Source organism: Nicotiana tabacum, chromosome 18 (genome assembly GCF_000715075.1).
Source record: "Nicotiana tabacum cultivar K326 chromosome 18, ASM71507v2, whole genome shotgun sequence".
In the NCBI taxonomy this organism is placed as follows: domain Eukaryota; kingdom Viridiplantae; phylum Streptophyta; class Magnoliopsida; order Solanales; family Solanaceae; genus Nicotiana; species Nicotiana tabacum.
Window position 1 is genome coordinate 146,294,707 of NC_134097.1, and position 22,855 is coordinate 146,317,561.

The window sequence follows — 22,855 nt, forward strand, 5'->3', positions numbered from 1 at the left end:
TTCAAAAATATTCCAGCATAATATGCTAGAGTTCGAATTTTTTACATATTAGATTCTAACATAATGTGCTGAAGTTCCAACATAATATGTTGTAAGTCTATATGCAGGAGCTCCATAATCCCACATATTATGTTGGAACATTCCGTGTGCTGGAGTTCTAACATAATATGCTGGAAGTTTATACGTAGGAGCTCCATAATCTTGCATATTATACTGGAACTTTTCATGTTTTAGCAGAACAATGACTATTTTTCAATGACTTTGCAAATACTGACTATTTTTCGATTACTAGTCCGAAAATATCTAGCCCCAGGGGCGGAGCTAGCCCGTTGAGTACGGGTTCGACCGAACCCAGTCGCTTTGGTCCAATCCATGTATTTGCCTTAAAAAATCTATTGAATATATACAAATTATTAATTTAGAACCCAGTAACTTGAAAGGATTAGAACCTCGAACCCATAAGCTTCAAATCTTGGCTCCGCCTCTATCTAGCCCGTGCTATTTTCACGGGAATTTCATGGTTTGGGCCTTTAATTAAACCTTGCACTTCACTTTTGAGGGAACACCAAAAAGAAAAAGGCAAAGATCACTTTTAGCTCACTATTGAAACTATTTACATCCAGTGACCGCAAAAGCATATAATTTAGATATTTTTTATATAATATACAATACAAAAAATATACATTTTTCGACTATGATTTTAAGAGCGGCTACACAGTGTCATTTCCCCCCAAAAAATCCTACAATTAACTTAATGAAGAGAAAAAAAGTAGCATCCTACTCAAATCCATCACATACATCAATTATAGCTACAAAAAGTAACAAAATTTTGACAAGAAACAACTTTACCATCAAGTATTGCAACAAAGAAATTTCAAAATCATATGAAGGTAGTTTCAAGAGATGTGAGGAAGGTAGACGAATAATCAATGGTCGCGATGATGGAGTTTCGGGCACTTGTGGAAGTTGTGGTGATGGATATAGAGGTGGTGACGAGGAAGATGATAATAATAATGGTGGTGTCAGAGACATCAACTTACGAACGTGAGGCAGAGGTGATGGTAATGGTGATGGCGGAGGTGGTGTATTGGGTGGTAGGAGCAACGATGGAGACAAGCTAGTAGTAGGGTGATTGCGAGCTGCTACAAAAAATTTGAGATTTACTGCTATTGAAAATACTAGTTGAAGGCAAAAGCTGACCATATTTTTGAAGTGATTCTGAGAATAAAATGCTCTACTATAGTACATATTTATATAGTGATCCTCTCAAGAAGTTAGGCAAATGATACTAACTTAACATAATTGTTTAGACCATATCAAAAAAAAGACAGCCCCATATACTAACCTCTCGCTTTTCGTAGAGCTTGAAAAATGTCAGATCGAATTGGAGTTATTGTATGCAACCTTACCTTGTATTTAAGAAGCTGGTTAGACCATACTGATTGCAGGGGCGAAGCTACACTCTCGTAAGGTTAGTCAATTGACCACCGTTTGTCAAAAAATTACATTACATATATAGGTAAAATGTTAAGTTTTACAGGTATATAACATATATTGAACACCCTTTTGTCAGGAAAGTTTTTTACTTTTTTAAAGTTTGAATACCCTTAAGAAAATTTCTAGCTTCGCCACTGACTGAATAATTTGTAGTTATGAATAGCACTTCAATTTATATAGACAACAAAATCGCCCCCACAAAATACATGTAGACATTTTGTTCTACCGCGGATAACTGTCATAATTAACAATAAAATACACTAATTTATATTTTTCGATTTTGAAATTATAAAGGTGGGAAAATTTTAATGGTTTATTTGATACCAAAAAGAACGTTACATCTCATGTGCTAGTCATATGTGTCTTTTGAGGGGCTTTTCACGCAAATGTCCAAAAGACAGGACATTTCATGTGTTAGTCAAATGAATGAACAATAAGTATTAAGGCTTGTTAGTGAAAATCTGTAAAAATAGCACGGTATAGCCAGTTTTCGGATTGGTCATTCAAAAATAGCCAGCGTTTACGAAGTCAATGAAAAATAGCCACTATTTTGCTACAACAAAGACCGGTCCAACATAATATACTGGAGTTCGGTGCACCTGTGTATGAACTCCAGCATATTATGCTGGACCGATATACTTTGCTGACTCCAGTATAATATACTGGAGACTGGAGCACCGGTGCTCCAAACTCCAGTATATTATACTGGACAATTATACTTGCTGGAACTCCAGTATATTATGCTGGAGTTCTAGTGTACTTATGCTGGAACTCCATCATATTATGCTGGAGTTCCAGCATACTTATCTTGGAACTCCACTATAATATGTTGGAGTTCAAGCATACTTATGCTGGAACTCCAGTATAATATACTGACGTATTTTCCGGGTTTTGAACAATATTTTTACTTAGATTTATCTTTACATGAAAAATGACTAAATTTCGATTACTTTTGAAACTGCACTATTTTTGAACTACCAGTTATAAATCTGGCTATTTTTGAATTTCTCCCTGGTGGAAAAAGGGGGAAATTAAGTCCCTTTATATAAGTCGCCACAAAATAGTAAATAAATAATAAATAAATACGTTACAAGGGTTAAACTATCTAATTTTTTGTTTGATTCAAACATAAATTTACATATTTAGCAACTACAGAGAAAATACTATAAGTCACAATATAGCTTGTAACAACTAAAATATTTAAAAGACATAAAGATCATGATTAAAAAAAATCTTTAATTCTCCAAATAGTAACTGCATCAATAAATTGGGACGGAGTATAAAATTAGTTTATTGAAAATGTCAGCTACCAAAAAACCATTTTTTACCTCTTGTAGTTTACTGTATATCTCTGAAGAACTTCCAAGGACGGCTTCAGAAGTTAAAAAGGAACAGTTCGTTAATATTTCATACCTTAAGCAAGTATCTTATTAATTTGTCTAGATTTGAAAATAGTTCAGCCAAATTTGTAAGTTAGAGAAGGCCATGATTGCGTACATAGAATTCTTGAAACCTAAAATTGCAAAACCAATTATACATATTATATTAACCTATATAAAATTTAAAAAATGTGTTTGATAGAAATTTTCACGGTACCCCATTCATATTCTCTATGCAATCTTTTATTTAGTTTTCTAATTATTGTCTTGTTATCAAGGCTTCTTTCACCGTCTTTAGCCGAGAGTCTATCAGAAACAGTCTTCCTGCCCTTCCAAGGTAGGGGTAAGGCTACGTACATCCTATCATCCCCAGATTTATAATTATATTGGGTGGTTGTTGTTGTTGTAGTCTTAAAAGTTTCACAATTTTGCACCATATATATTTTAGTGATTGTACTTAAATTTGCATGTCGGCTAAACGTGAATCGACAGTCATTTTCCAAGTGACAGTTGACCTTTAATTTTGTATTCTAGCCTTTTATTTTCTTTTTTTCATATGGGAAGTAAAGAGTAATACTACTTCATTCCTCGATTCGAGGTGTTTCCATTTCTTTTTAATCTATTCCAAAAATAATAATATTTTTCTAGATTTAGAAGCACTCAATTTTAATTTCTCATTTTATCCTTAATAACAAACTTTTCTACGTAGCCAGACAAATATAATGTGATTGCTAAATAAAATTCCATTTAGTTAGGTTTCTTGAGTTTATTATATTATTTTATGCCAGCCCATTTTCTTGTTTATTACTGCTGTGATTAAGCAAACTCAGAAATTAGAAGAACTACAAGTTCATCATTTCAGAACAACTTTTCATCTCATACTAACAAAAGTAAATGGAGGCCAATACATATATTGAAATAAATAAGGATCAAAAGAAGCACATGCAAATGATACATGATCTGTTGCACAAATAAAAGAAAACTGTCGTGAAAAGTAGATAGAATAAAATTCAAAAGGAGGTGATTGGCAATAGTACACTGCTATGTTTTAGGAACAGAGAATAATGTGAAAATTTATTTTAGTAAGATGGAGGTGGTGGAGGGTAGTTGTAATAGTAAACGGGCGGAGGCGAAGGGGATGGTGGGGGTGGTGACATGTAATAATATGGAGGAGGTGGCGAAGGGGACGGCGGTGGTGGAGAGTTGTAAACATATGGAGGAGGTGGAGAAGGTGACGGCGGTGGTGGAGAGTTGTAAACATATGGAGGAGGTGGAGAAGGTGATGGTGGGGGAGGAGATTTATAGTAATAAGGAGGTGGCGGAGATGGTGATGGCGGTGGTGGAGAGTTGTAAACATATGGAGGAGGTGGCGATTTATAATAGTAATTTGGAAGTGGTGATGGGGTGGGTGGACTTTGAGTCTTGTCATAGTAAGAAGGCGACGGTATTGGGGAAGGCTGAGGAGAGAACCATTGTGAAGGCGCAAGTACAGACGATGATGCCCATGAATAGTGATATGGGGATGGAGCCCATCCTGAAGGTGAGGGCGGGGAACTATACTTGTATGGAGATGGCGATAATGGTGATATGGTTGGTGAACTTACAGTATTCTTGTCATTGTAAGTAGGGGAAGGCTGAGGAGAGGACCATTCTGAAGCGTAATACTTTTGGGTTGGTGTTTGTGGTGATGGAGATGGTTGTCGTGGTGACTTATTAGAGTTAGAAGGCGCAGATACTGGTGCTGGCTTTGGAAATGATTTGTAACTATAATATTTTCTCCATGTATAGTCATATGGTTTATGACTTGCTTCTACATTCTTGGATATCAAAAGTATTGCCATAAACCATATTAGATGTGGCAAAAATGAAGCCATATTTATAAGAGGTATGAAGAGAATGAGTTGAATTTGATGAGCATAAAGATGGAGAACGTCCCTTTATATAGTCTTCTCATCAAGTTTTGGTACAATATTTTAGTGAACAATGAAGCTTACAGCCCCTAGTTGGTAGACTTGTTCATCAATAGTGAATAGAGTTAAAGGGAGACCAAGTCAATTGCCATATATGCAAAGGGCAAATGGAGCTAGCCAAATGTGCATTCGGCATGAAAAGAGAAAAGGACCAACTATAAATTTAATTTATTGAATATGTCATGACCATATAAACATTTTAATTTGATTCTTTGTTGTTTACATATCTATGAAGAACTTCCAAGGACGGCTTTAAAAGTTCAGAAAAACACTTCATTAATATTCATGCTTTATGCAAATATCTTATTAAATTTGTCTAGGTTTCAAATTAGTTAAGCAAAACTTGTCTAGACTCAGCACTTAGGTTTGCCCCACCTAACCGAAATTTGCCTAAACTCAGTTGAACTCTGACCGACCATCGAAGAGTGACTCTAATATCATATGTGACAGCCATTCTGGGCCTAGGTCCTCATGGGATTAAAACGTGTCACTAGGGTCTAAAATTTGTTAACTTATATATCCAACATCCCTCTTGTGTTTTGCCGATGTGATATTCTGTCTAAACTATGGGGGTGTTAAAAGCCGTTTTGTTGTGTCCAGTTTATTTGCATTGACAATTATCCCCAGGAGGCTTATAGGCTTTGCCCTCTTCTTATGTTGTTTTCTTCAAGACTTAGGTTGGATGGCATGGGACAGCTTCTAATGATTGATCTGAACTTCTTTTTCTATTTTAACTATCCAATATTCGAAATTCATTGGACCGATAAATTCAGATTCACGCCGCACAAGAATTTGAATGAAGCCACTTATATATCAAAATTACATTCTAATTTAACAAGTTACTATATAGTGTTACAGGAAAATGTACAGAGGACATACAAGAAGCTCCAAGCCTTTCACCTTGGCAGTATAGTTCAACCATCAAACACTTAGCTTTGGCCGAAAATCAGACTCCACTAATAACTTTGTAAATTCATCAGCGCAAGCCATTCGAATACGCTCTGGAGTGGCTGGATTATCAAGAGGGAACCAGTCACTGTAACCAGCTTCCGCCCTTGCAGATTTGATGGCGTTCTTGATTGCGAATAAGACAGCTGAGCCAAGAAAGAAAGGTGGTTCTCCTACTGCTTTAGATGAATGGATTGCCTTGGTGTTTGGAGCATCCTGTTGACAAATGCCCAGAAAATTGTTCAACTGCGGACTCAAGATTGCTTGTGCTAAAGCATGTCGACTTCCAAATATAATAGAAATACTATGTGAAAACGCGACAATTATTCAAGAAAAATTAACAGCAGCTACTACCAATAACAATCTACTTAAATTATAAGCAATTTCAAGAAACAGTGAATATCAGCTCACCGATGATGTATTAGGCTTAACCAAGTCTTGTGAAACACAAAGGGCAAAAAAAGTAACAACTAAGAAAATGACAGAGAAGTTTTTAGCCACTGAATAAGAAAATCTAGACGCCTAACGTCAAGAAAGAGATGGTGGTGCAACTTACTTTCAGAAGAGAGACATTAAATTTGAAAGGCACATCGTTCAAAGATGGAAGCTTGTAATTTCCAGGTCCACATGTGAATAGGCATCCAGGTGGAATCCACTTGTGTGCTTTATCGCCCCATTTCAGCTCTTCCAATGCTACCCATCCAAGACCCTGCACAAATGCTCCTTCAATCTGCACCAAGTATAAGGAGTATGCACGAACGTTAGCAAGCACCATTTCAGATTGAAAGATACAAGATCCAGTGAGGTAGTGGTTCTATTTCTTTCCAAATATAGACAATTAGCTGCAAGTCTACAACTGGGATCTAATGGCACTAGACATAATATTTGCAGGTCATCTTTGTAAATATATGAACATTAGGAAAAAAGTAAACAAAGAGAAGATCTGGAAATTTCCCAATTGAGTGCAGTACAAAAAATGAAACGGAAACATTATCTACACATTAAAGTCAATTCTACTCTTATTTCTGGCTTACTATTCAAAACAATGAAATGGAAACATCATCTATACATAGATAGATCTGACAAAAGCCACAACTTGCAGACCTTCAATCATCAAATACTTCAGCATTTACTAATCAATAGTCACCTTTCAAAATTCATAAAAATCAAATTATGTCGATAAGCAGGCCAGTTAAGCAATGAAAAGTTCAGAATTTACAAGTAACAGTACGGAGAGAGCATTAATGACCTGTCCAACATCAATTGCTGGATTGAGAGAGAATCCAAGGTCTAGGATAATGTCTGCTCTCCTAGTATGGAAATCGCCTGTCAATGTGTCAATTTCAACTTCGGCAAATGCAGCACCATAGGTGAAGTACCTAAATGCAGTGCCTTTTCCAGATTTCCAGTCAAAACCAATATCAGGTGTAATGTAGAACCCATGAGCAGAAAGGTCTATTCTCTCCATGTAACATGCACTGACAAGCTGATAGTAAATCAAAGAACAAGACATGTGGATTAATGGTCAATCTCCTTTAGCATCATCATCACAATCAGGAGAAAAAGACAAAGTACAATATCTCAGAGTCCAGTTTTGAGGCAGAAATAAAATTTAAGACAGATAAATAAAGTATATTGTGTTGATCACTATGTACAGAATTACCAAAGCTATAATGTCAGCCTTGTTACTGAGCCAAGGAATAAAGCAGGTGATTAAGGTGAAAAAGCTCTTTCTTTAAAGGTCAAGTTCAGAAAAAATCTCTCATTAATCCTGCCTTTCTATAATCTCATTACTAGGAATGTCATGATCCATCAATATATTATTTCTGAAGTTAACAGCCTCATAGCATTTCACCTAAAGTATCTTTTTACGGTTTTACCACTCTCTTTTGCTACATATCCATGTCACTAAGTCCTCCGTCTGTTGCCATACTCACTCACTGCATCTTATACAAAATAAAATCTGCACTCTTAGATGAACAAATCACTTCTCCATCTGTTCTTTTAAGTACCTCCCCTTGTCCCCTTCATAAATTTTTGCATGCCTAGTCCCTAGTTCAACTGACACAAGATGTGGAAAATTAGATCCTTTTACTTTAAATGCAGGAGGTTGGGCTATTTATGAACTTGAAAGTAATATAGTTTGCGCAGTCAACATCTATTTGGTATTCGAGCACTCATATCTTTCCATGCACTGTTATTATCTAGCGTCTCGTTCTCTTCCAATCTAGGATATCTAACACACTTCATCTTTGGCCACTGCAAAATTCTGTTGTTTTCACATTTGGTTCCTTGGCAACCTAAGAACCCAATTAATTATATGGAATTAACCAAAGAAGCCTGGTCAAAGACTAGCCCACACAAGGCTATGCTTGAAGAGATAGTGGATATATGCATCGACTAATAATGCCTAGAACTTGGTACCTCCTCACTTAGCTAACTAAAGCATTTACATCCCTTATCTTCAATCAAGATGCATATGTATTTTGCTTCCTTGGACTGTTCAAACTCAAGTAGTTAGGTAAAAGCAAAAGGTAATACAAATTTAAGGTCTTCAATACTCTAATATACTTTAGAGTGATAAAGATAAATTATCTCCTTCAAATAATAAAATGCCAAGCCATCTTATGGACAATTGGTTCCTAACCCTGAAGAAGTATGACTAGCACATAAGGAGTTCACTCTATTCGTGTCAGAGACTAGGAAGGTGTATCAGGACATAAGCATATACCCTTCCCTTATCTGAAAGATGAGGTCAGATTAGAAATAGTATTTCATAAGCATTCAAAGATCAAGCAAAATGGAGAAAAAGAAACTAAACAGACAATATGATAAAGTTGATCACAAGCCACAACTGATTTGACAACAGCCTAGTATGTTTGCTCTTCAATTAAGTATCGGTTACTGTACCCACTAAGCCACTAAATGAAAGAAATTAACCAGTAGTGCATATTTATTATTTCGTCCTCATGCCTTATTCTGTCCTTGTTCTTGTATAAGTCACCATCACATTTCAAATGATAGGCAAGGAAGTAAATGAGATGAGGAATGAAATAAAACACATACAAAATAGAAAAAGATTATTTACAAGACAGGACAAGAAGAGATACCTCTGCAAATGAGCTAAAGTTATTCTTGGATGCAATAGGCTCCATTCGTGCTTTTATTTGCTCGCATGCATCCAGTACTGCAGCTCCATACATGTCAGAACTTGCAGAAGCAGCTGTTGGTGAAGCATTAGGAACCTAAAATTGGTGAAAAAGCAGATGAGACACGCACTTATATTTTCATAAACTGCAAAACAAAATTGACATGCAACACAAGGAACTTGAATGAAACATCATGACGTGCTAGAAGACCCCACCCTCCCCAACCCCCAAAACCAAGGAACAAAACCACCGCATGGCTGAGGAAGATCAATTTTGCCTTCTCCAATTAGTTACTATATACTTCAAAAAATTTAGGTAGCAATTGTAAAACTCAACACTAGAGAAGCTAAACAAAATACAGAATGTTTTCAAGTTTCTTATAGTGGATATTCACGTCTGGTTAGTTCATTTTCTCTCATTGACATCTCGTACATGCCTACCTCTTCCCTCGTCGCACCCTAATTTAGAAATAAAACAACATTTACGCCACATTATTCCAATGTATACTTTCGGTTTATTCACCAAGAAAAAATTAGAACCTTCAGGCAATGATATATTGATATTCGTGTCAAACCATACCTTATCAGTGCTTGTCTCCGAAATGAATACTGCACTTAGAGGAATATCAAAGGAAGATGCAGCAATCTGGGCAACTTTTGTATGCAAACCTTGGCCCATCTCGACACCCCCATGAGTGACCAACACAGTTCCATCAGTGTAAACTTGAACAAGAGCACCCGCCTGTAGTTCATCCGTCAGTGAATAACCAAGATAGATCTTTGGGATTATTAATTTTTTCATAAGAAACGAAAATATGAAACACTCAACAACCAACAAAGTGCTCTTTACAAAGAAACGAAACATATATCCCCTAAGGAACTATTCTCATCTACTACTCATCTTATCCAGGTGCATTTCACCTCCATCGGTCCCATTAACCTAGGGAAGAAAAAAACAGTTTCTGCACAGAAACAAAATTTTAATTTAAGCAGCTCACTCTTGGAAATCGGAACTTATGGCAAATGGTATGAATCATCCAGTTGTGCAATGGTTGGAAAATAAACAGATGGGACTTAAGGGTATGAAATGTTCCATGAGCGAATCAAAGTGCATTTTGTGATTTTCTATCAAGAAAATCACAAAATGCAAGTGGTAGAATTAGTAAGGAAAGTGGAACCTAACCAATTACAGCAGCCAGTCAACAGGTTATATCATGCTCATGGGTACTAAAAGAAACAGCTTAAAAATATATCCAGCCGCTTGAGTTGGTTAGCAACTCTAGGATGTACAACAAAGACAGCAACTCACCTGGTTCATAAACTTTATAGTGAAAGATATCCCAAATTTGGTTGGCACCATGGCAATACCTCGCTTCTTCCACCGATTCTGGCGATTGAAATTTTCAACTTCATTTTGAGCATTAATGAAGTCACAAGAAGATTTCAATTCATTCCAGAGACGTCCCAAGGTGCAGTCTTCAACTTTTTGACCATAATGCAAGACTGATCCTTCACCAATAAAATTCATTTCCTGGTCGAAAAATGAAAAAGAGAAACAATTCATATACATCATAACCTACAATACTAAAGAAAGCATGGAACGGAGGAGCTGCTGATATGCATCCCTTATGACGAAAGAATATCAAGACAATCATCAGAAGCACAAGTCATACCCTTATTTCTTCTGGGCTTTTGTTAACTTCCACGGCAATCCTCTCTATCCAATTCTCAGCAATTAGCATACCCTGTGGGCCTCCAAATCCTCTAAAAGCTGTATTACTAGGAAAATTAGTGAAGCAGACATTTCCGTTAACCCTCATATTTGGTATTTCATAGACATTGTGCGAATGGAACATAGCACGTTCAAGTACAGCAAGTGATAAATCCAATGAATATCCAGCATTACTGTAGATACGAAGATCCAAGGCAAGCACTTTCCCATCATTTGTAAACCCAACCTAAAAATAATAGAGAACATTAAAATTGTTACTCCACAAATCCAAAAAAAAAATGCTAACAAAAAACAAAATAGAAAATGACAGCAAAGCAACGTCTATCAAAGACATATTAGGAAAAAGAACAAAACTAGATCGTGCCCTTTCTATCACCCTCCCTTCAGGAGGTTTATATAGTTTACTTATCTGTATCTATCAAGTATTATTCTGATTGGGCTCATGTAACAAAAACAAACAGCAATGTCTAATCAATTCTCTTTTCAATTGTTATTTTGTGCACCGCAAAATCCTAACTCTTACCTGTTTATGCAGCCCAACAATGTCTTTCAGTAAATTGGTTGGTATACACATTCGTCTATTCCAATATATATGATACACTTTCTATTTTAAAACATCCCAAAAGGTTTGACACACTCAAATAACAAAAAGGTGTTCACCAGATACTAGTCACAATAATTCAAATTTAAATATGTGTTTCGCACAAACATTTGAGCAATTAATACCACTGAAGTGAATGAGTTACACAAACTTTTTTGTGCCATAAAACGCCAGTTAGGGTGAGTTTAGCTGTGTATAACATGATCACAAACTATTCACCTTGTACTTTCCAAGAAAGCTATGTCGCTGCCCACTTGTCATCATGTCTATATCCCTATCCAGAATGAGTTTCACTGGACGATCCAACAGATATGATGGAACAGCAGCTACAGCAGCAAGGAAAGCAGACCTAGTCTCCTTTCCTCCAAATCCACCACCTATCCTTTTAGTCTTGCAAACCACCTTTGACATTGGAAGACCAAGAACCTGAGAAACATACTTCTGGTGCTTCTGAGGAGCCTGCAAGATAAACAATGATTCCGTCACTGAATTTGCAGCAAAGACATCCCCCTTCTCTAACAAGTAAATCACATTGTGCAGCCTTTTAAGCTGGATTTAACCTAATCCACATGGCAAACCAAACTTGGCTCACAGCATTATAATGATCTGGAAGAAATCTTAACCAGCTTTAAGGAACTATCTAAAACCGAAGTCAAGGTAATATATCTAAACTGACAATGCCAAACTAAGATGATTATGGTTGATTATTCATATATCATGTGAGTCTGAAAAGCAAGAGTCTGTAGAGCAAAATCAAGAACTTTAGTAGGGTAACTATGCCTTTTCTAGTTAAAGATAGCTTTTGAAACATTTTTGACTTTGTGTCAAAAAGCAATAGTAGTCATAGAATAAGTATGTTAAAATGCATATAATGGTCAAATATGTGTCATCTGAGACTTCCAAGTATGGCAAACACATGCAGGGTACTCTGGTGGTTTTTTTAACATACATTAACAACTACTGCTCTTTGGGTATATTAGCAACTTATTAACTGAAACTAACTTAGGATCGAGGCTTTACGGAGACAAACTTTGTGAACTCAATGGCCGATAGCTAGCATTTTCCTTTATTACCACCTTTTTTGAAAGGATTATTAACACTTACATCTAAACCAGCAAACTACAGGTGTTATGGGGGAGAAAAAATAAAGAGCCCAACACCACAACAAATGTCCTATAAACCTAGATATATTTGAGAAACTAAGAGAGAATTACTAGAATTAAGTTGAAGTACCTGGGTGGATGAGATCATGTGCACCTCGTTGCCACTATCCACTGTCCATATTAAAGTCCCTTGAGGCTCCAAATAAAAATGTTCCTGACCACCTACCCTAACTTCTCCTTCTATAATATTGTCACATTGTCCAGATTGGAAACACTGTTCGACGTCTCCTTTTGTCAGACACCTTGCCGTATTAGGATGATAACTGTTAGCCTGTATAGCATCCTCTATTGATAAAACTGCAGGTAGATCTTCATACTCGACATGAACCTTTCTAGCAGCAAGTTTTGCATTTTCATGTGTGTCAGCTACAACCACTCCAATAACCTACAAAAGAATAGTATTCATCCACTTAACATTTGCAAAAGAAGATGAAAAGAAAATCTCGGAGCATAACATCATACCTGCCCCACACAAGTGACAAACACCGTGGCAAAAAGTTCCTCATCAGTAATAACTGGTCCAACCATATTCTTACTAGGTACATCTTTGGCAAAGAAAATACCCGCAAATCCAGGAGAGGACCTGGCTCCCAAATCATCTATTGAAAGTATATGAGCATGAGGTTTTTTACTCAATACCAGAGCAGCGTGTAAACTATTGGGTGGAGTTGGCACATCATCAGTATATTCTGCCTCTCCTGAAACCTGAAAATGGTCAAGTTATCCAGCCAAAAGATGAGTGGCAATTTTGGCCAAACAGATCTGATAAAGGATAACTATTTCATCAGTATGCCAGTTCAAAATAGCTTAACAATAATAAAAATACCAACACCTATGTGTAGACCCAGCTCGTACACTACAAACGTCATGATTATAGAAAAAGTTTTCTTCTCAGAAGAAAGAGCTATATCAAAGCAAAGGCAGAAGCAATAAAGGGACCCAATGTTGTTAAAGTAATCCATTTGCTTTTGGGATCCAAGAATCTTAAAGGGAAACGTCGTTTATCACTAGAAATATGCTCCTACACAAGCCACGAAACAAATAAAGAGGAAAAAGTAAAACGTGCCACAAAACAAATAAAGAGGAAAAAAGTAAAACGTGACACCACTACCCAAAACACAATTTCTGAATGATAAAGCTGATTTATCTTATTAAAAAAGTTCAAAAGTGACACCATGTTCCCTATGCTGTTAGTACAGATTCAATCCCAATATATAGAACAGGAGAGGAGCAGCAGCAAGGACCTAAAAACCCAAAATTCACTTTTGTTATGAACCAATAAGAGATGAATGTGTGCTTGTTCTTCATCAGAGTGCGGAAGCATAATAATAGAGAGGTCAGGAATCTCAATAGTACAAAGGTCATCCCAGCCATTATGTCTATTATGGTGTAAGAATTCGTGCCATGCTAGGAAATCAAGAACTCTTTTAAATATTTACAGCTTTTTTCTTGTTATCTGTCCACACGCATAGAATTTTATTCAATTCATTGTCTTCCAAAATCTAAACAGTACTCGAATAGACAAAAAAAAAATTACGCATAATTCTCATGCTATAAATGTTGTCACCTGAAGCCTTGACGAAATATGAACCTCAGGGGAACCCACAGAAGTGCCGTGCTTCCTGATCTCAAAATCCTGAATTGAACTAATGGATGGTCGAAGAGATGAATCTACAGCTGAAACATGCGAAGCTGGAACTTTCTCAAGAAACGATGGTTGTCCATCCATTTGATGACAAACCCACAAGAAAAATTTGAAGAAGAAACTAAACGTTAATGATTTTCGAAATTCAACCATCCCGCCAGGTGCATCTTCCTTCAGCACAATTTCATCCCCTAAAATTTTCAAAGCACCATATAACAGCTCTTTATTCCATTTTTTCCCGATTAAAAAGTCACTAGTTTTCGATGCAGCAAATGAAAGAGGAGCAACCCCACCATAGACAATCAAAGCATCTGAAACAATCCATTTCTGGTCTTTCTTTTCAAGGCAGACATGCATCCCAGCATTGACAATGGCAATATCATCATCTCTCCTATGAGATTGCTTAAACTCTCTCACAAACTCGAATGGCTTATTCCAAGGCAATGATACTGACAGTAAAATTTCACTACTTGCGAGATCCACCTTACGATAGCCCTGGAAGAAATTCTTAGCCAAACATGTTCTAACATTTCCTTTGCAGTCAATTATTCGAAACTTTGCTCCTGCTGCCATCCAAAGAGGGTTCAAATCTGATATTGGGCTTGCAGTGCAGATATTCCCACCAACTGATGCAACGTTCCGTATTTGTGTTCCAGCAAACCACTTTATCTGCTCAATGAGAGCTCGACATGATGATGTTTCATACACAGGACGCTCGTTTTTTACCTTCTTTAATACCTCCACGAGCTGTGACAATTTCACTGCAGCACCTATTTCTAAGCCGTCATCCTCAACTCTTATATGGTTAAGTTCAGGAACATGTGCAACAGATATTAATATAGGATAGTGAATTCTTTTAAGCCTGACTTCAATTCCCACCTCTGAATTTCCAACAACTAACCTGGCATCTGGATATCTTGCTTTTAAATCCAACAGATGTCGAAGTTTTAAGGGCCTATACCACTTTAGTCCATTTGATCCGCTCAAACTTAAATAAGTCAATTTCCTTAATAGAAGTTCGGGAGGAAAAATAAGTTCCCTGCTGGTGTAGGTGGTTCCATCAGTCTCGTTGTAAGAAAATGGCCGCCAGCCACAGTCATTGCTCAAATTTTGTTCAATAGTTTCTTCACTACTTCCAGCCTTTGGCCCACATGAACAGGGCTTACCCGTTGAAGGACAGATAAACTCACCACTACTAATGCTTTGTAAAGATGTGTTGGTATATAAAGCATTATTAGTTTTTGCGAATACTCGAAATGCATCAATAATTGGCCTATAACCAGTACATCGACATAAATTTCCTGCAAGACTTTCTTCAATTTGCTCTTCTGAAGGCGGTTCTTTAGATGATCGTAGTAATGCATACATGGACATCACAAAACCAGGAGTGCAGAATCCACATTGTGAGCCATGCGTGCAAGCCAATGATTCCTTTAGAATGTAATGGACAAAGCAGAGGAGTTAAAAAGAAGATCGCATACATCCATCATCCATAAAAAGGTAATATTTGCATTCACAAACTATGTTGGAAAACCATGCGATGAAAAACAAAAATGTGAAGCCAATTAACACACCTGAATTGGATGCAATCCAGCTTTGTGGTTCCCGATTCCCTCCACTGTGATGACATGCATCCCTTCCACAGAATATAGAGGAGCCAAGCATGCATTAATTGCATGGTGCCTACAGAGAAAATATAAACTGAGAAACCGGATATGATTTATGGAAAATTTATTATGGTCATATACTAGCTCAATTGAATGGATGTACACGGGGCCAATCAAATCAAGCGGACTTCCTGTTGACCAAATTATTGCTAATAATAGTATTACCATTATGTTTTCTTTAATCTCCTAACTATCCATATTCTCCACTAGTTTCTCTTTACTCTCTAAGTAAAGATATTCGCTGAAGACTCGCATTCCACTCTCCAAGAGAATTTCGACTAAGAAATAGTATCACAGTCCAAGGTACTAACAGTGTTACAACAAGCTCATTCTCTATGGATCGTAAAATGAAGAATATTATCTTGCACATAATTGGTCATTTCAAGTTTTGGAAGCGGCCTCTCGTTTTTGGTGGTGTTTGTTTTCTTTTTGGAGGGGGGTTTAAGTACAAGCCAAAGCCTTGCATAGTAATCATGAGAAACAAGAATATTTTATTCATTTTTCATGTACCTTCATACTGACTTCTAGGTTAACCTAGTATTAGGTGAGGCCGAAGCCAAGGGTCCACAAATTGTAACAGCTTAGTCTCCTTGAATGAATACAGAATGCTAAACTGTATGTACTTTATGTGAGAATGCACGGGAGAAAATATTATTGATTAATATTGACAATGATACAATGAGCCCTATATATATAATACATGTCCTACTCCTAATACATATGAGATTAGGGTTATTTACTACTATTTAACTATCAAACTAACACTCCCCTCAAGCTAGTGCATATAAATCATATGTACCGAGCTTGTTACATATATAACTAATACGAGGACCAGTGAGGGACTTGGTGAAAATATCAGCAAACTGATCATTCGACTTCACAAATTTTGTAGCAATATCTCCCGAGAGTATCTTTTCTCTAACAAAGTGACAGTCAATCTCGATGTGTTTAGTTCTCTCATGGAACACTGGATTTAACGCAATATGAACAACAACTTGATCATCACACACAAGTCCCATCTGACTAATCTCACCAAATTTCAACTCCTTCAGCAACTGCTTGATCCAAATTAGCTCACATGTGGCCATAGCCATTGCTCGATATTCTGCTTCTGCACTAGATCGAGCAACCACATTCTGTTTCTTGCTCTTCCAAGACACCAAATTTCCTCCTATTAAGACACAATATCCAGACGTAGAACGTCTATCAGAAGGTGATCCTGCCCAATCAGCATCTGAGTATCCAACGATCTGCTCATGGCCTCGATCCTCAAACAATAAGCCTTTGCCTGGAGCTGATTTTATATACCGAAGAATGCGAACAACTGCATCCCAATGACTATCACAGGGAGAATCCATAAACTGACTCACAACACTCACAGGAAAGGAAATGTCAGGTCTAGTCACTGTGAGGTAATTTAATTTACCAACCAACCGCCTATATCTTGCAGGATCGCTAAGAGGCTCCCCCTGTCCTGGCAGAAGTTTAGAATTCGGATCTATCGGAGTGTCAACATGTCTACAACCTGTCATTCCTGTCTCCTCAAGAATATCTAAGGCATACTTCTGTTGTGAGATCACAATACCTGAGCTAGACTGAGCGACCTCAATACCCAGAAAATACTTTAATCTGCCTATATCCTTAGTCTGAAAGTGTTGAAAGAGATGTTGCTTCAACTTACTAATACCATCCTGATCATTGCCTGTAATAACAATATCGTCAACATAAACGACCAGATAAATACAGAGATTTGAAGCAGAATGTCGATAAAATACAGAGTGATCAGCTTCACTACGAGTCATGCCAAACTCCTGAATAACTGTGCTAAACTTACTAAACCAGGCTCGAGGAGACTTCTTTAGACCATAGAAGGACCGGCGCAACCGACATACAAGGCCACTAGACTCCCCCCGAGCAACAAAACCAGATGGTTGCTCCATATAAACCTCATCCTCAAGGTTAACATGAAGAAAAATATTCTTAATGTCCAACTGATAGAGATGCCAATGGCGAACAACATCCATGGATAGAAAAAGGCGGACTGATGCAACTTTAGCCACGAGAGAGTATCACTGTAATCGAATCCAAATATCTAAGTATATCCTTTGGCAACAAGACGAGCCTTAAGTCGATCAACCTGGCCATCTGGACCAACTTTGACTGCATACATCCAACGACAACCAACAGTCGATTTACCCGAAGGAACAAACTCCCAAGTACCACTCGTATGTAAAGCAGACATCTCATCAATCATAGCATGTCGCCATCGGGGATGAGACAGTGCTTCACCTGTAGATTTAGGGATGGAAACAGAGGACAAAGATGACACAAATGCAAATGGGATGATGAAAGACAATTGTAACTTAAACCGACATAATGAAGATTAAGATTAAGTGTGAACCATATACCTTTTCGTAGTGCAATCGGTTGATTAAGAGGAGACAAGTCCGCAGTATTAGCAGGGTCAGGTGCAGGACGTGAATCAGTTGGGCCTGATGCTGGGCACGGACGACGATGATAAGTCAGGAGTGGTGGAGTTGTAGAAGGTTGAACTGGACTAGGTGGTGGCACTGGAGCTATAGTTGGTGGAACTGGACTTGGTGGTGGCACTAGAGCTATAGGTGGTGGAGCTACAACTGGAACTGTAGGTGGTGGAGCTATAGAGAAAGATGAATGGGAGATAGGGACTGAATCTCCAAAAGAAGGAGCTGGTAGCACCTCAGAAATATCTAAGTGATTAACTGGACCTGTGAAGTATGATTGGGTTTCAAAGAAGGTAACATCAGCAGACATAAGAAATCGCTGAAGGTCAGGAGAATAACATCGATATCCCTTTTGCGTTCTCGAGTAACCTAGAAATATGCACTTAAGAGCACGAGGAGCTAACTTATCTTTTCCTGGAGTAAGGTCATGAACAAAGCACGTACTCCCAAAGACACGAGGTGGAAGAGAGAACAAAGGTAAGTGGGGAAACAGGACAGAGAATGGAACTTGATTTTGGATAGCTGAAGATGGCATATGATTAATAAGATAACAAGATGTAAGAACTGCATCCCCCCAAAAACGCAGCGGAACATGAGATTGTATGAGTAGGGTACGAGCAGTTTCAATAAGATGTCTATTCTTTCTTTCAGCTACCCCATTTTGTTGGGATGTGTACGGACAAGATGTTTGGTGAATAATCTCATGGGAGTTCATAAGCTGCTGTAATGGGGAAGACAAATACTCTAGGGCATTATCACTACGAAATGTGCGGATAGAAACCCCAAATTGATTTTGAATTTCAGCGTGGAAGGTCTGAAAAATAGAAAACAACTCAGATCGATTTTTCAATGAAATATCCAAGTGCACCTGGAATAATCATAAATGAAACTGACAAAGTAGCGGAATCCCAAGGTAGAACTGACCCGACTAGGACCCCAAACATCTGAATGGACTAAAGTAAAAGGTGACTCTGCTTGATTATCAAGACGTCGCGGGAAATGGGAGCGGGTATGCTTACCGAGCTGACATGACTCACACTCTAGAGTGGACAAGTGAGCTAAGCCAGGTACCATTTTCTGAAGTTTTGACAAACTGGGATGTCTTAACCGTTTATGTAATAAATCTGGTGAATCAGTAACGGGACAAGTTATTGGAGAAAGACAAGATGCGAGTCCATGTGATTTTGCAAGGATAAGGTAATAAAGTCCATCTGATTCACGTCCGGTACCAATGATCCGCCCTGTACTGCGTTCTTGTATAAAAACAAGGTCATCAAGAAATAAAACAATAGATTTAAGTAATTTGGCTAAGCGACTAACGACTATGAGATTAAAAGGACTACCAGGAACATAAAGAACTGAGTCTAAAGGTAAGGAAGGAAGCGGACTTGCTTGACCTATTGCAGTTGCCATGACTTGAGACCCATTAGCCATTGTAACTGTTGGAAGAGATTGAGAATATGAAATACTAGTGAAAAGAGATTTGTTACCAGAAATATGATCAGATGCACCTGAATCAATGACCCAAGACTCAGAAGTTGAAGATTGGGAGACACAAGGCATGCTACTATTTGTTGGAAGTTGGAACAACGGAGGCTAATCCTGAAGATGTCTGTTTACGTGCTTTGTACTAAAGGAACTCAATATAATCCGGTAAAGAAACCATCTGGATTGGATTCAATGCATTAGATCCAACGGATTGTGAGTTAAAGGCTTCTGATACGAATGCCATTATAATATTGTGCCGGAAAAAAGCAGAATTTTTCAAGGAATTACTGTTCTCGCTGGAAACTTACTGTTCACGCCGGAAAAATCTCAAAGTGCTCGGAATAAAAAGAAAACAATATGGGCCTGATCGGAATTACTAGAAAATAGGATTGTCCTGAAGAAATTTTCCAAAAAGATGACCGAAACACTGTTCACGTGCCGGCGCGTGGGTCTGACGCGCCGCCGGCGTCAGAAGATCTAGAGGCGCGTGAGAGCGCGTGGACGTGTTCTGCCGGTGTGGTTTTTGGGGTTTGGTCGCCTTAGAAACCCGCACCTGCTGGTGGTGTTATTTTTCGTAAAAAACCCACCGGAGAAGGGATTTCGCAAAAAAAGAGCCTTAAAGTCACCGGAAAAAAGGCACGGTGACTGTCCCGGATGTCGTTGGAATGACGCACAACGATAATTATCTCACCAATGCTCTGATACCATGTGAGAATGCACGGGAGAAAATATTATTGATTAATATTGACAATGATACAATGAGCCCTATATACATATATAATACATATCCTACTCCTAATACATATGGGATTAGGGTTATTTACTACTATTTAACTATCAAACTAACACAGATTACAAAACCATGGTTAATCGGAATTTCAATGCATTACTATACCCTCGATTGAGAAGAAAGGAAATCTACTAAAAATTTACTTCCTCAGCTCTTAGAGTAATCACGCAACTGTTCAGAAGAAAAACATTCAATAGATAAAGAGATGGAAAGAGACTCACACACATTTCTTCAAATTCTGATCAAAATAAGAAACCATCACAGTGCACGCCCCACACCCACCTTCACCACAGCCTAGCTTGGTGCCTGTCAAGCCTATCTCTGCATTGCCAAAGAGAAAGAGAAACTTCAGAGAAACCACCAAAACAAATTAAGAGAGAGAGAGAGAGAGCATAGAAATCCAGATCAATTATCTGAACGGAAATATGAACTGTAAATTCTTGAAGAATTGGGCAAAACATAGAGGCTGAGTTCTGAAGATAATACAAAAATCATACTCATCTAACAGCTACATAACGCTACAACTTTGCAGCAACTCGAAACTGGACTCACCAAAATTTTAACACCATACGGGTGCGATTGCATTACTAAAGGGAAAGTACAAACAAAATTGATTGCCACATAAAGCTACAACTCAACTCGAAACTGGACATACCAAAATTTCAACACCATACGGGTATGATTGCATTACTAAAGGGAAAGTACAAACACATTTGATTGCTAAGACAGCAAGCCACTAACTTATATACACTTCATTTCTTTTTCATTTACCTCAACAGCTAACCATGACAATAAATAAACTGGTACAGTAAAACTAACACATCCAAATCATCATCGATCCTACAAAAAGCGAATCAACAAAATTAACACTCAAGTCCTATTAATTTCACATTTTCTTCCCTTTCAATCCATCCACTTAAACTTGACATCCTCAGCTCCGCAGAGCTACTAACTCAATCAAAATTGCAAGAGAGAGAATACAGAAAATTATGCTCAAGATTAAATATTTTTTCTTTTTTGAGTTAAATAGCTACTACTTAATCTGATTATGAAGTTGAATTATTCATTTCTTTCTAAGTTTCTGACAAGAAAAGAAAAAAGAGAGAACCCCTCAAAATTAACTGTTCACATTCATCAAGAATTGCAAAAAATAAGTAAATTATAGAAACTATACTAAAAACTTAAAGCTCAAAAGACTAACTGACCTCTAAGATACTCAAGAAGAGTCAAATGAGCTAACCCATCAGGCAAAACTCGACGAACTCCATTAACGTATAAAATTGCTTCCTTTGACTCATCTCCTATCCTTTCCATTTCACTCTCATTCATCAATGAACCCATTTTTCCAAGATTTGATATATTTTCTTCAGCAGTGAAAATGAAAATTTGTTTAGCTTTGCTGATTGAAGGAGACAAAAGAGAGAAAAAGTATAGTTTATATTAAATTGGAAAAAGGATTTAAAAAGAGTCACATATTACACGTAAGATACATGGGGTTTTATAGGAATCGTAGTCGGTTGGTACACTAGATAGAAACGAGCTTAGCCAATTATGCTACGATACTACATTTAATTAACACCTAGGGGTCGTGATAGGATGATTATGATTTTTCTAATCTTAAGTCGAGCCCGTTTGGCTTGGTTGATTTAGAGTAGCTGATAAGCATTATGTGTTTAACAACACTTTTAAGTGCTGAAACTGATTTAAAAAATAAACACTTACGCGTTTGGATAAAAGTGCTGAAATTAATAATAAGCAGCTGAAGAACTGGGTATACGAAAAGTTTTGTTTTAAAAAGAAGTATTTTACGGATAAAATAGTACATATTTTGGTCAAACCTAAAATGCTTATAAGCTGAAATTTGATAAGTTGGGGGAGACCAACTTATGGCTTTTGACTTATTTTTGGCTTATAAGCACTTAACTTATAAGCACTTTTAATTTTACCAAACGCGTAGATAAGCCAAAAAGTGCTTATAAGCCAGTTTGACCAGCTTATAAGCTTAGCCAAACACCCTCTTAATCAAACGATCACTAGTTTGAGTCATGAGTATTAAACATCACGTAATGAGGGTAAAAGTTCTAACAGAAATTGAGCTAGAATTTTGAACTTATTCAGAAAGACAATTTATAAAAAAACACAAGGAAAAATTACATAATTTAGCTGCTTTCCTGCCCCCCTCTTATGAGCCTTGCTTTGGGACCTTGAGTTCCTTCTGAACTTGGACATCTGAGGGCTGGCCCTTCCACACTGCACTATGATCTTAATTCTGCAATGTGTTTGGAAGCAGGAGTGGAAGTGAGGCTCGACTCTCAAGTCATCCCTAAGAGGGGTAGTTTCAAGT

At 37.5% G+C, this 22,855-nt stretch overlaps 1 protein-coding gene across 1 annotated transcript; it reads right to left on the bottom strand.

Annotated features, from left to right (window-relative positions):
- Positions 1 to 5,637: 5,637 nt before the first annotated feature.
- LOC107762161 (xanthine dehydrogenase 1) lies at positions 5,638 to 21,985 on the bottom strand. The gene is made up of 14 exons (XM_075237403.1): positions 21,717 to 21,985; positions 20,733 to 20,832; positions 15,658 to 15,766; positions 14,006 to 15,514; positions 12,901 to 13,143; positions 12,509 to 12,823; positions 11,495 to 11,734; positions 10,616 to 10,900; positions 10,252 to 10,473; positions 9,523 to 9,684; positions 8,905 to 9,039; positions 7,044 to 7,280; positions 6,351 to 6,524; positions 5,638 to 6,010 (listed from the first exon to the last, which is right to left on the bottom strand). Exons 1-14 carry the CDS (start codon positions 21,850 to 21,852, stop codon positions 5,768 to 5,770), a joined length of 4,110 nt encoding a protein of 1,369 aa, XP_075093504.1. The 5' UTR covers positions 21,853 to 21,985; the 3' UTR covers positions 5,638 to 5,767.
- Positions 21,986 to 22,855: the final 870 nt, after the last annotated feature.

Excerpts from the sequence above, each read along its gene's own strand:
- LOC107762161 (XM_075237403.1), bottom strand. The coding sequence starts at position 21,852 with ATGGGTTCATTGATGAATGAGAGTGAAATGGAAAGGATAGGAGATGAG. Across the intron at positions 15,515-15,657 it reads CTGGATTGCATCCAATTCAG|GAATCATTGGCTTGCACGCA; the intron begins GTGTGTTAATTG and ends TACATTCTAAAG. Across the intron at positions 10,901-11,494 it reads GCTTTCTTGGAAAGTACAAG|GTTGGGTTTACAAATGATGG; the intron begins GTGAATAGTTTG and ends TATTATTTTTAG.